The sequence below is a fragment of the Rhea pennata genome, chromosome 10 (genome assembly GCF_028389875.1).
Source record: "Rhea pennata isolate bPtePen1 chromosome 10, bPtePen1.pri, whole genome shotgun sequence".
In the NCBI taxonomy this organism is placed as follows: Eukaryota; Metazoa; Chordata; class Aves; order Rheiformes; family Rheidae; genus Rhea; species Rhea pennata.
The window spans coordinates 10837408-10852434 of NC_084672.1; the positions used below are offsets into that span (position 1 = coordinate 10837408).

Below are 15027 nucleotides of genomic sequence, written 5' to 3' on the forward strand. Positions count from 1 at the left end.
TTGTCAAAATGGTGGATGAGGTACCCTACAGTTACAAAAACAGCGTAAATGCCACACTGGTACCACCCAAAGGCCAATCTAGTCCACAGACACAGCTGATGGGTCAATGTCTAGATGCTTTTGACAACAAATTCTAACCGAACATCTGTGGGAAAAGCTGCTACAAAGGAAGGATTTCTCTTACCCCACAGCTAAAATCACCTTCACCCTGAATCAGATTTCACAATCTTTCCAAAGAGAGCCATGCGGACCACTTAGGTTCGCCACGTCAGAATGGCGCTGATCCAGCAAAACAATTAAGCACATGCCTAACTTTGAGCATAGTAGCAGACCTTTGAAGTCAGCAAGACTATAACACGCTCAGAGTTAAACCTGCACTCAAGAGCTTTATTGGATCAAGTCCATTGTGGACAGGCATAAAAAAATTCTGATTTTGCTCTCCAAAATTCATCTGTTTCTAGGGAATATATAACTCTATTTGCAGTCATGAATCTTATTTGAAAAATAGAACTAATGGACATCCATAGTTAGATTTGCTCAGTGTTCAAACCACACCTACCACTTTACGGTTTGAAAGAAAAGAACCTTTTTTTTTTTTTTTTTTTTTTTTTTTTTTTTTTTTTTTTTGGGGGGGGGGGGAAGCATGACAGCAGCATACCAGAAATTAGTATTAATTTTGTATACTGTTAGTTGAATGCATTAAAGCATTCCAAAAATAATGTATGATGCATTCCTTCAAAATCCCGTATAACTGTTTGAAAGGAAAATTTGAACCACAGCAATTCTTTCATTCAGCAACCAATTGATTTATAAAGAAACTTAGAAAATTCTAAGCATTCTTCCTTTGACTTATAGCAAGGCTATATTGTAATAGAGGTTTTCCTGTTGAATATTAGTGTCTGGGATCTTATAGTGAAGTGTAAAATTAAAAAAAATATAATAATAATTTTTTTTATTCTACCTTGCCATTTGCTAGACTAGTCACGTGACTACCTAGCCACCAAAATCCCCAATAATAGAACTTTCCAGGGGAAGACCTTTTTAATGTCATACTTTATATTAAGTACTTTTAACAGAAGCCAGTGGAAGCTGATAATACAAAACGAGAGCATGGAATTGGCTGAACAGTGTCAGAGCTCTAGAGAATAGAGGTTGGTGTTTTAGCTAAATTTTGAGTTTGAACAGATGATATTTTTTTAAAAAAAATTATTTAAGATATGCACCTCCAAAGCCTGTAAGAGAGATCATTAAAGTAAATTATCCTTCAGCCTCAGAAGTGATTTATTTTTAATTGGTTGACATTCACAGCACACACAGCAATGATTTGGACTCAGTAATTCTCTGAAGCAAATGGAAATTTACTCTCCTTTGATTAAGGTACACTCAGAGTGATCTCGGGTGAGGATTAAGTAGTATCAAAGCACTACTTGTATTGCAATGCCCTGCAGATCATTAGGGATTTATAATGGAACAGAGAGAATCATGGTAATTCTGAAAATTTTCTGAGCCCTTTAAGTTTGTAGATGAGACTCCTTTTCTTCTTTCTGATAAAAAGAAAAAAAAAAAAAGGAAAGAAAAGCCGCAAAGGAGAGCAGACACAGCTTTTCACAATCAGTCTTTTTGTACAGTCATTCTTACCAGTGCAATACACACATCAAATGCTACTAAAATTATTTGCACAGTTATAAATGATGCACACGCTGCAGTCACAGTGGAGAATATATCTCCTACACGGTATTATCAGTCTAACAGTAAGGGAAGAGTGCATTCACTTGGCACACTTGGAAAAACTACTGACAGTAAAACTGGGACAGACTAGCCCAACCCAACCTAATCAAATCTGGCCTGAAAACAACCCAGCACAGCCTTCTGCAGCACTCTTAACAACTTGGAGAACGTGGTGTCTCTTACTATTTTCCTATTGCCTACAGTCCTTGCTTTCAGTTAAGGCAGGAAATGCCTAAATCCTGAAAAAAGGCTGCTCTTGTGATATTTGCAGTCCCACCCTACAGATTCAAGGAGCCTGGATAAAAGTTTGCGGAGGCATCTGAAACGCTGGCTGCTTACTGGAGCAGCACTGGCACCCTGCTCATCACTGAACCACCACTGTCGCCTGCTCTAAGCAGAGCTGCATTACTACACATTTTATTAACCCCAAGCCTAATGTGTTTGACTAAATGATCACTCCACTTTCAGAGACAAAGCACGGAAAAATGTTTAATTCTTTATTATCGATCACACGGTGGGAAAGTTGCTGTAAAAATGACTCATCAATGCAATGAGCAGGAGCCTTTGTGATACTGCATTTCACTTTGAGCTAGTGCAACTCTATGAACCCTGTGATTAGTTTTTAGCTCGGATTGCTGAAAAAACATGCTTCTGAAAACATTTTAATTTTGTCCTGAACCACGAGAAAGAAAGGCAGTGAGGTGTCTATTTCTTTAGCTTGTGATTAAAAGAAGGGTGCAAAATTATGCTGAAGCTTCTCTGTGAATCTCACTGTAACTAAGAAGGCTCAAGGGAGGAACATTTAAAATAATGATTGGTATCAACTGTCATCACATTCCACAACTAAAAACTGAAAAGGTCAGACCTACATTTTTCTTGGCCTCACTTTAAGGGCAGTCATTTTTTATTTTTCTAATAATAAAAAAGAAAAAAAGCTTTTGAACATTCACCCTCTATAAAAATTCAGGATACCAGCCATGGTAGACCACAGCGGCAGAAATATTTATCTTCCACAAGCTAGTTTGGCATATTCATCATTTGTGGGTTCTAAAATGCAGCTGCATTTATTCTCTTATTTATTATCAACTAAAGTATCACCCAAAAGCACAGAAAAATAATTGTAATAAAAGGATGGACTAGAAGTTGAGACTCCATATTGTGGTTTTAGTTTGGATGACAAGAGAGTAACTAAGACTGGAAGCAATGCCGTTCTACCAAGGATGTGATAAATCCCCAGGGAGGCAAAGATGGACAATGATTTATTATGCTGTGCCATGTATAAATTACATAAAGCAAAAGTTATACATATCCAAAGCAGAGGGAAATACTGTTATAATTTATTCTGGGAGGAGTAACAACCTTTTGTTACAGTTTCTCTTTATATCCTAATCTCTGACCCAAGTATCGTAATGCAGCTGAAAAAGACTGGAGCAGTTAGGGCATGAGATTTAAAGCATCATGCAAGAAACTGCTCTGTTTGCCAAACACTACTCAGGTGACCAACAGGCAACCCAAGAAAAGGAACGAAAGTAGAATTGTTCAGCTCTGTTGGAAAACGTGGTCTTGAATAACCAGTTTCAATGGCTGTGGCTCCTTTTAAGCCCTTCATCTCCTGTTACAGGGTAGTGAGACATACAGTACAGTTGACTCTAGCTGGAAGCCAGGCATCAGTCTACATTATTCACTATTCTCAGCAAGGTAATCTCAACTTTATTATTTTTTACTTCTCCTCACTTGCCAGCTTCCTCAGAAGAACAAGGATCAGAGCAAGTGCTGCTAGAAGACATCATCAGCAAGAGAAAACTAATAGGGAATCTGGCTGGACTATTACATTTGGGTCCTAGGGAGCACAGAGCACCAAGACTAGGAAAGTACAAGAACCCCAGCAACATAGTAAAGAGGAAGATGGCAGAGAAGAGTCATCAGCAAGAAGTGTCCGGAGAAACTCTGTTAGATTTGGGTGAAGATGCCACTGAAAAGTGTGAAGTAAAGATTCTTGGAACAGGATAAGGATTAAAAGACAAGGTAAAGGTAGGTCTCCAAAGCAAGAATAAGAATATCCAAGTCAACAGGAAAAAATTCCAGGAAACTGGAGACCTGTGATGAGAGCTGCACTGAGAACTCACACATAAAGCGGCATCCACACTGTGGTTTCAGTGGAATAGACTGGTCATTTCAAGGAAGGCATGAATAACTGTACTCCTTCTGAGGAAAAAGTAAAAGCCCATTGTGGCTCAATTCAATTATATCCAGTCTTCTAAAATAGCCTGCTGTGTGCCCATCAGTCGTCTTTTGCTTATTATACCAGAATACTGCTAAGAGAATCCCAAAAAACTAGAGACTACACTAGCTCACAGTCTCCACAGTGTATCACATACCACTGCATTTGATTTTATAATGCTGAAGATTTTCTTCATAGCTTTGTGCTGAACCCTATTTAGAGATGATCTCATATGCTTTCATTCTGATATGCTGACATTCAACAGGCGTGCTTGATTGCATCACTGCCTTTGACAATCATACCTCATTTTTATATCTTTCTATATCTTTGCTACTACACCCTGTCTGAATTCAGGGCCACCAATTTGGAAAATGAAATAACCACTCATAGAAGATCAAAACTTGACTTCAGATGCTAATGCAGTGAAAAGTTTAAACTACAGCCACCATAACTATGCAAGCAACACCTGTTTGGCAAGCAGGTTCTTCTGTGAGTTAGTGCAGGTGTAAAGATTTTATTACTTATGATCACACCTGCTGGTAGATATGTGCCAAAATCAGAAATAGCTAGCTGGAGGAAGAAAAATAAGAATTAATGGGGCATATTCTGCACTCAGAGCAGTATAAATCCAAAGCAACTTCATGAAGCTCATTTGAATTATTTCAAATTCACATTGCTACAAATGAGTGCAGATCCTGGCTAAGTACAACAGAGTACAGCTCAAAAATCTTCACAAAATCCTTACAGAAAGTTATTACTTTCTAGAAAATTGGGCCTTGTATTTTGAATATAGTACGTATATAAGTGCATGAAGTGCACACAAGAGGTACAAGCAATTGTGCAGATACCCTCGCATGTAAGAGATGGGAGTAAGTGTAGTTGGATTTATGTTATGCTTTCATACCCAGGACTGAAGTGTTGCAAGGCTTACCCCATCAGCTTCTAAGGTGACTCATAACATTCAAATCTTACACACACACATGTAAAATATCAGAACCTATCCCCATAGATTCAGCTAAGTTCAGAGATCAGCAGGTTTTTCTTATGTTCTTTACGCACTTTATGCACTAATCCTGGCAGCCCTCCCAAGTACCTCTTAATTTTTAATATGATGACTATATTCTTGAGGTAAAGGCAATGACTGGGATAAAACTGAACCTGTTTACTTTACTTCAGCTGAAATGCTTCCACATGCATTAATTAAGGTTTAATTAGCATAAATTAAGATCCATGCTGGAATCATGTAAAGACACTATTAATAGAGGAGTCCCGTGTCTTCCAGGACAGGAGCTCCAAAAGCAAAGCTGTTGAGATGTAAAATTAGGAACAGCTCACAACAAAACTCATCTCCAAGGAGGGCCAAATGTCAAAGCAAACTGCATAGCAGCACTCATTCCAGACAATCTGCAAAATATGCTGGCAGTGCTTCTTCACTGTAAAAGACAACGTACTTACGTTGGCTCTTCTGAGACTGTTCTGGTCTCTTCCATTTCTTGTGCCTGTTTAAACCATGGTAATTTTGCTTCAACAGGATTCTTTTCTAGTGTGGGGGGGGAAGCATTAAAAAAATAAGTATAAGTAGTTCCTTTAAATTCAAAGCAATACATAAATGTTTGCATTATTCTCACTAGCACTTCACTCTTTACACTGCCTATTGACTTATTGCTCCTGAGTAAAGATACACTGGATAGTAAAATATCATTTATTAGGAAATTTTTTTCATGACACTGCAGTTCAGTCCTGATACTACTTTTTTTGTGAGAGAGTACCAGTAATCCAATTACTGTTCCCATTTAATATTTAACCTCTCTCCTACATCTTCCCAAATGTGTTCAGTTTGTATTAGACTATAATGCATGTATCAGTGTAAAGGATTATTGTCTCATCTTAAGTTTATAGCGGGAAAGGAAGCCAGAAGATAACAAACATACTTTATTCTCCAGATGGACTGGCTTCATTAGAAAATTTTGATGTCAAACATTATTTTTACTAACTAGTAGTAGCCAGCCACCTTTCCCACAATTGGAATCCAATTTAAAAAGAGAAAAACAGTCTGCTATGCTTCTTTTATCTGTCTCTACATCCCAAATTTGTATCATGACTTTTCTTGGGGTTGTTTAAGCCAGTTGAACATCTGTGCCTCCAAACCTAAGCAAAACCCCAGAAGGTCATTAAAATTTATACTGGATGGTTTAAATAATGGCATAGTATTTAACCCCGAATAGTTTTGTGCTTGAAGAACTCTCTAAATTCTGAACTTCCTAAAGTCTGAAAACATCCTGAAGAAAAACATGAGGTTGTCTACACATACTTTTCACTTTTTCTACGTAAATCTTTATGGCAAGTTGTGAAGGTCTGAAATATAGTCTTTCAAACAAAAACTGAAAAACAAGAGTAGAACCTACCCAAATTTTCCAGGCCCAGAGGGAGAGAAATGAACAATGTATAAGAATAGAACAGGACACACTACATTCCTAATTTATCCTTCTTTTTTCCTTTCACCTTTCCATGTACATTTTTACATCTTACAAATTATTTTAAAGAATATTTGTCAATTTACATCATTTAAGCGTTACAGACTTTTTAAGTACACAAAAGTAGAGAAAAGAGGGAAACGAGTTTGGCTATAGCTTAATGAATTGATGGAGTCCACTGAGAATCTTGACACATTTACTGAGATGCAAAAATGGACAAGATCCCAGGCGATACACACACGGTGTTGTCCCCAATTCCATGTTATTGAACAGCTCCTCCTCCCCACTCATAACTTCTGGTTTTCCCAGTTCGACTAAGTTGTATAGATTATGACATGTATAGCATGTTCACCACATGCTGTCATAGCCATGTTATCAGCAAAGAATATCAGCAGGACACTTTCTCTAGCACCAAAAATTAAAATACTTGCTTTTGCCAAGACTGGAATAAGTGCTTGTAAATTCTAGCTTCTGGTATTTCTGAAAAAGGTTACCGGGGACTTTTAATTCTGTTAACAAAAATGTAAAACAATAACAGACTCAGACTCAATTTCAGTTACCTCTTGGCTTGTAACATGGTACTGGCACAATGCACTCTTCTTTTATGTGTAGTTTAAGCTGCGGATTGCAGCCACCAACATGTTGCCCGCGGTGGTCAATACACAGCACTACGCGGTAACGTAAGCCTCGGCCACAGGTCACCGTGCACTACAGGAGACAACACAACCATCTCACTCTGTTCCCTTTTTATTATATTTGCAAATATTTCTAAATAGTAAGTTAGAAGTAGAACTATGTTCACTAAACTCTCTTCACTGACTTAAGTAGGCTTTGGCTCAAGTCCCTAAGTAAAACTTCAATTACTCAATCAGGTATCAGATAAACATGAATTGAATATAACCTTGCATTGCTAGGTGAATTAAAAAAAAAAAAAAAAAGGCTGATGCTGGAAAAAATGTCTAAATTTGGGGAAGTAAAGTGATTTTGAGAGTTCAGTAAAGCTTATCTGATTGGCTACAGTTGGAAACCAAGGTGGCTCTCTATTGAAAATACGCTCTCTCACACAGCTTTTGGTCATTTTCAGCTTCAGCTGGGTCAGACATGCTGTAAGAATAGTTCCTTCACTATATGTCAGTGATCTCATTTGGATGAACTAAGGAATTATAGAAGTGTTGAGCTATCTGACTAGATCAGATAACTGCAGCCAAGATAAATTGGCTCCATATTCTTGTTACTATAATGAAAGGTAAGAAGAATGCTAGAAAATCGCCCTTGCAAACATGTCAGCCCCTAGACAGCCATGCCTTCAGCTATTATGTGAAGAGAAAGATTACATTTATCAAGAAGTGGAAGACAAACAACTTGACTGCAAAGGGGCCTGACCTCTGGTTCTAATTTTTTCTCTCTGTAAAACAGCAATTCAACAGGCGTACATAATTCTATATGCATTTTTCTCTACACAGATGACTTTTTCTTTGATTATCAGGCCAAATTACTTATGACAAATTGCTATTAAGTCCTATGAATTGTGCTTGCCATTATTTTTTCCCCAAGAGCCTGCACATAGCAACACAAGGCTAGAGGCTCCCTTTAAGGCGGGGGGAAAGAGAGAAGAAAGAATAAAGGTCCAAATTACTTTTCAACTTACTTGAGACCATTCCATAGCCACCCATTTAGGACAATCAAACAGATTACAGGTTTGAATGACTTTGGGCTTAGGGGCATACATGCATTTCCACTCTTCCACTTGCAGTATTTCGCCATGTATCGTCTCCTCTACACACACAAAACTTCTCCTCTGAATACCACCTCCGCAGGAAACTGAACATGCAGTCCAAGGGTTATGTTCCCATCTGGAAAAAGAACTCACATTTATTAAAAATAAGGCTTTCTTTTTATTCCACTAACCTCTATTAAAAGTGCCTTTAATGACACCAACTTTGGTGTCATTAAAAACAATTGGCATTTTGTTGCTGGATTATTGCCACACACGGAATATAAATACACTGAATTACAGAACTATTTTGTATTATTCCAGGCTTAAATTCATCCACAAAATGAGAAGACAATAGAGCTACACATTTAAGCAAGTTTCCCAAAACAACTGAAAACCTAATTCTCATACAGACATCTTAAAGACCCTAGATTAAATACACGAAATTTGATTATTGGAATGATTTTACTTGAAAATAGTCTAAATCATCTAAATAGCATGTTTTTCACAGTTAATTTACATGGTTACTTATACTGTTATTACCATTTATAAGAAACTGGGAAGCATATATGCTTGCGATTATATGAGGTCCAAAGACAAGCTGCTCACCACTGTCCACATAGTGCAGATTACCCTTAAAAAATCTGTCAGTGAAAGTAGTTTTATGAGAACTCTAATACCTGCTTCGGGAAAAACTAGCCACGTCAGTTCAAACCATCTTCATCCGCAGGGACCCTGAACAGATCCCACTGTGAGAGGTACCACTCTTGGCTGGTCATCTCTGCAGTTCTACAAGAGATTTCCACCCTCACTAACATGTTGTTGAAGTCCACATTTGCACTTCCCAGCTCACTTCCAGCTCACTTCAAGCAAAAAGCAGCTGATCATCCATTTCAGCTCCTTTGGCTGACCTATCTTATTTCTCCTGAAGCAGGGAGATGCACAGATTAAGGAAAATTCACTCAGTCCTGTCAAACAGCAGAGCTGTGCGGTAGAAGCCTCCAACAGAGGAATGATAAACCTGGTGGAAGGGAACGTTTTCAGAACGAACATCTACACATGACCTTACAGCTAACCAAGATGAAGAGTGAAACTGTTGAAACATACAATGTGAGAATTGGGGGAGGAGGGGAGGTCGCATTAGTTTACAAACTTTCATTTATTTCTTCATCTTGCCATAAATGCATAATTAAGCAACCACTTTTCAACAAAGAACTATAATCAGCTACTAAAGAATGACCTCAGTCATGCTGCACTCTTGCCACATTCACAGACTACAAGCATCTATCATAGCATTTGCCTCTAAATTTCATTCTGTCCCATACAACTTTTCTCACCCTTCACCTAGCTTCCCTTCTTATCCCTTGCTTCCTCTCCACCACTCATCCAAACCATTTCCAGTGCTTGGCTTTGACCGAGTTCTGCAGCATATCTCATGGCATGTCAGTGTCCTGTTGGTTTAAAACTGATTCATATTACAACTGCAGTGGCTCCAAAAAGATCACGAAAAAAAAAATACCAGCTACGATTGGTGGACTCAGCAAGTACTACAATATTTCACCAAAATCAGTTCATCCAGGGTAACCTAGATATCATAAGGGAAGCCATAATCTCTGATTAGATGAAGCAGAGGCCTATAAATCAAAAGATAAAATTAAGTAATTACTACCCACTTTCTACGATCTAGTAGATAAGTCAAGTACACTTCCTGTTTTCAGCAATTCATTAAACTGTCTACAAAAACATATTAATCGTGTTTAAGCTCAATAGAGGAGAGAATGAGTCTGAAACACAGCAAGCCATGGAACATTAATTATATTTACTCAAAAGCAGACAGAATATAGCTAGCTGACTAAATGTTGATATCTTATCACCAGTGAAAAACACACTCAGAGAGCCAAAGCTACTCGTTTTTTCCTTTGACTTGAACGAATGGCTAGTGTTAATTCATTTTCTCTTAAAAAAAAATATCAGGAACTAAAGAGCAATTAAGTTTTCAATGAATTAGCAGCTCATGGATTTACATATAAGGCTCACTGTGCTGTATGTAATAGTAGCCTCACAAGTGTTTATGGCATAAAGTTTTATGGTTGTTTTTCTTTATCTCATCAGTTTCAAACATACTCCAGATCCCATACTCCCATAAGCATTTTCAAAATGGAGTGAGGTCCATGGCTACTGCGGAAAGGGGGGTCTTGGGCAAGCAGTCAAGAAGATACTTTCCAGAACCCGCAGCTGTCCAGGGATTCTCAACAGTCCAACAAGTCTGAAATAAATGGAGGTATTCCAAAAGCTTTAAAAGAAAATTTTCATCCTGGGAAAATTTTATATTTATTTCAAAAGAATTCTCCATCTGTAAAAATATTTCAGTGGGGCATTTACAACTCTAGCCACAGGAGAATTCTTTCAAGATTTTGTGGTGTTCACCATGACTTTCCCACAACTTCCTCATGTGAATGGGAAAGTAGTGGCAAATGCCGCAGGACTGCAAAGCAGCCCAGTACATGGCCCTTGAGTTACATGGGCGGTGTGATAAATGACTGCTGGTCAAGGTGGCAGAGCATGTACAGCTTTGCTAAAGTGTATCTCCAACACTTTGAGTTCTGCCTGCTTTGCAAGAGCAGTCTTGGGCTAGCATGTGAGCAGGTAAGAAAAGAAAAAGCTGAAAGAAAAGGGGAACAGCCTCAGCAGACCTGATGCAGACCAATGCATTGCAATTACTTTAAAGGCAACAGCACAGAGAAAACCTACTCTGCTACACTGAAGAAAGACTTGGATCCTGGCTGGACCAGATTGACCTCATGATGCAAGTACAAACTGATTGTTCCAGCTGCTGTCTTCCCTCAGGTATTCCAGTCGGAAAAGATGCTTATACTGCCCTGTTGTGTTTCTTTTAGTGTGAAAGGACTCAGCTTGTCCTATTTTTTTTCTCCCTTTCCTACCTGACAGTACCAACACTGAGCCCTTCTCAGCCCTCCTACAGTCCAGGAAGACCATGGTACCTTCCAACAGTGCACACAGAGGTGTCGGAATGAGCTGGGCCTTTGTCTGCAGTTGCTAATGTTTGAAATATGAGAACCTGCCCACAGCTTTATCACAGACACAATCTATCTAACCACAGTGTCATGCAAACATGCTGAGCACAGTAAAGCACAGGAGGGAGATTAAATTTCTCTTCTAACTAGTCTCCAAGCTCCGAGCGATTCAGAAGATGAAATACTGGTGTAAATAAATTGTGCTTAGTTCCAGAAGAGATCTGAAGCACAAGATCTGAACTGACAGTAGAATTGGCAGAAGAAACCAAAGAGAGAAAAAGAATAATTATGAAACATTACAGTATAAGGCCACAGAGGGAAAAAAAATCTCAATCTATATATGAAAGCCAAAGTATATCACAGGGCAGCAGATCCGTAAGAAGCATAAATTGTTACAGAGATAACTCTGACCATGTACATCAGCTGTTATCAGTAGCTCCATTGAGCCATGCAAGTTTGATTTCATTCTTATTATACCATATATTTTCTTCTTTAGAAAAATATACATTATTCATGATACAATACTGCAGAGCTTCAGCTGGGAGAAATATACATTTGTCTCCATCAGCTAGAATTCTTGACATTAACAGTAGATCTGAACCAATGCTTTTAAAATCCTAACATCCTTCACAAAATATTTAAACCTTCCAGAGAAGGTTTACATTCCTCTGATTGACAAAGGTTAAAGGAAAAAAAAAAAGTATGAATTTGTGCTCTGATGACTTAATTGTAGGCAATACATATTCAGATAATTCAGTATCTTTACAGTGCTGAGTCAGCTTTGGTGTAATACGTAGACTATTGGTCTAAATAACGAAAGAACAAAAGAATAGTATCTTTTAAGGGAATAAGAATTTCTAGAGAGCCATGTAACATAAGGCTGCAACACTGGGAGGACTGTTTGTATAAATGGATATATTCACTGCATACATTTTCAAACTAAAAATCTTTAAAAGAATTCATATATGCTTTTAAAGGGAGATGTTGAAAGGCTCTTCAACAGTATAGCAGAAGGCTTAGGGGAATAACACTTTTCTGAAGTTTTTCACGTCTGTATTTTCAAGAACAATGTGTTAACTTCTTACTAAGCTAATCATTGAAAGCACACTGAAATCAACCAGAAGTATTAAAAATGTTTATAGAATTGTTTTAGAAACTTGCTTTCCTGTACAGCAAAATCAGAAGATGATGTTCCATGACCTTTGCACTCAAATACCGTATCTGCAGTGAAAATCATGCTAATACTGACACACATGCTATCCTGATAATACATACCGAGGAAGTGGCTGGAAGTGATCATAAGGCATGATTTCTTTAAATCCATCACTGTCAACAAAATAAATATTGCATCGTTATTTCTCATATCCAAGATGTACAGTAGATAAACACTTTTACATGCTCATGATTAAAGCAAGCAATTACAAGACATTCCTGTCTCTGAGAGAGACATGGAGCTACTGGAGAGAGTCCAGCGTAGGGCAACTAAGATGATCAGAGGGCTGGAGCACCTGCCCTATGAGGAACGGCTGCGAGAGCTGGGCCTCTTCAGCCTGGGGAAGGGAAGACTGAGGGGGGATCTTATCAATGTGTACAAGTACCTGAAGGGAGGGCGGCAAGGGGACGGGGACAAACTGTTTCCAGTTGCATGCAACAAGACTAGAGGCAACGGGCACAAACTGAACCACAGGAAGTTCCACCTGAATTTGAGGAGGAATTTCTCCACTGTGAGAGTGACGGAGCACTGGCACAGGTTGCCCAGAGAGGTTGTGGAGTCTCCTTCTCTGGAGATCTTCAGAACCCACCCGGATGCAACCCTGTCTAACATGCTCTAGGTGACCCTGCTGAGCAGGCGGGTTGGACTAGATGATCTCCAGAGGTCCCTTCCAACCTTACCAATTCTGTGATTTTGTGAAAACCATGACTTATACTCCCAACTTTTCTGAAGGGACAGAGATATATTCACACTACAATTTCCCCACTTAATTGCACTAAAACCAAGAAATGAACAACCTTTTAGCAAAGAACTTTATCATCTATGATCCTTTAGGCCTGTGTAACATTGCTAACAAGAAAATAGTTACACACATATATCTGTAACATACTTTTTTGTGGAAGATGAATGGCAATGAAATAAATGCAACAAGGGATTAATTCTAATAGGCCCTGGATGGTGCCTAGGACCTTTCTAGGGCTTTTTTCATCAACTGCACAGCACAGAGCAGGCATGTAGTTTTAGTTCAAGGGCTAAGAAATATGATCTTATATCTAGGAGTATTTTCACTTTTTCTGACTGTATAGGCTAAAGATGCAAGAAAGAAAGCTAATTATACCTTTTCTATATTTAATTTTCCCATTCTAGCTCTGTAACATTTGGCACCTATTGCTATGAAGCTTTACTGAATTCTTACTGCTCCATATAGCGATCAACTGTCCAGGAAAAAACTTGACAGTCTGCACATCTATAACTGTTAGAGGTCACTATCAACGATTATGTTCAACAGGAATGAAAGGAAATGGACAGTTTAGCTATAGGAAATGAAATCCATTGAGAGGGTTTCCTTTTCTTCTTGCCTATAACTCTAGCTCAGCCAGCTGGCATATTAATGTGAGGTTCTGGGACTTGATACTGTGATGTTATTTTAAGATACTTTAGCACAGCCAGGAAACCTCACCAGACAATCCAAAAGTCAGTTTGAAATACCATAGTGCAATTCAATACAATTTATGTATACTATAGCCTTTATAATTTGGCAATAATATTCTGTGGTATTTGTACCACAAGTATATTTACTTAGAACGTTTTTTTATCTTGTAACATAAAAAAACCCTAAAAACAAAACCCCATCTAAACTTTAATTATTAAAGTGACAAATTCATAGTGTTAATGAAGAATGAGATTTTTATGGTAGGCAGATGAATAAACCGGATAAACCATGTGCAAAAACTATGTTGAGTGAGAAAAGGAGCTACTGTCTGTCTGTAATGAGAAATCCTGAATGGCAGCATCAATAAATCCAAAAGCAGGCAAACAGTCTGTCTTCCTCACACAACCTCTCAGATCCATGTGCCATACCATTCGACAAAAGACCTAAGGCAGAATTAGCCCTTGAACAAAATGATATTTGCAACATGTCTTTGTAAAATAAAGTCTCCTTCTATTCTACAACATTGAGGAGGTGTCACAAATCCATTAGCAACGGTGCCAGATGTCTGCCTTTAATGCATGCCATAATCAACCAAGATTAAGTAACTCTAAAGATGAAAAGAAACAAAATTAAACAAATATAATTGCTTGTTCCTTAGTAACTGTAGACACTACATACTTAAATATTTGTCATACAAACCTAGAAGGGCAGGGATCCATATTGCATTCTTTTAGCTTCGGCTTTGGTTTCTTATTTTCTGGATAGTAATGACAATAGTGATCAGGAACAACACGCTTCAGACGAATATCCACACATTCAGCAGAATTAAGCTGATAACCTAAAGTACAAACAAAGCAAAATGTGGTAACAGAGGGCAAGAAATGCAAACAGCTTTCTTTTCTCAATAATATGCTGACCATTCAAGCAATTTCCAGTGTTACTTTTGCTTTTAAACAAGGAAATACTGTATAGAAAAATACAGGACCTGATCTTCATTTAAGGCAATTCAGGGTAACAACTGGTGTTAAACCGTGCTAATGCTAGATAAGACTCTGACACGTTATTCTGATAATCATAGAATCATGGGAGGGACCTCTGGAGATCATCTAGTTCAACCCTCAGCATAGCCCATACAGGGACTGAACCTGTGACCTTGGCATTAGCAGCACCACACTCTGACCAACTGAGCTAAACCTGTCCCCAATACTGT

At 38.3% G+C, this 15027-nt stretch overlaps 1 protein-coding gene across 7 annotated transcripts in view; it reads right to left on the bottom strand.

Moving 5' to 3' along the window:
• ADAMTSL3 (ADAMTS like 3) overlaps positions 1-15027 on the bottom strand; it is a 193237-nt gene that overhangs the window by 45780 nt on the left and 132430 nt on the right. For 6 of the 7 annotated variants that reach the window (XM_062583673.1, XM_062583670.1, XM_062583671.1 and 3 more), the window contains 5 exons: positions 14517-14655; positions 12448-12498; positions 8072-8276; positions 6984-7131; positions 5405-5489 (listed from right to left, as the gene is read on the bottom strand). In XM_062583673.1, coding sequence (XP_062439657.1) covers positions 5405-5489; positions 6984-7131; positions 8072-8276; positions 12448-12498; positions 14517-14655 — 628 coding nt within the window. Of the gene's footprint in view, positions 1-5400; positions 5490-6983; positions 7132-8071; positions 8277-12447; positions 12499-14516; positions 14656-15027 lie in introns of all 7 variants that reach the window. The other variant, XM_062583676.1, reaches the window with a different exon arrangement.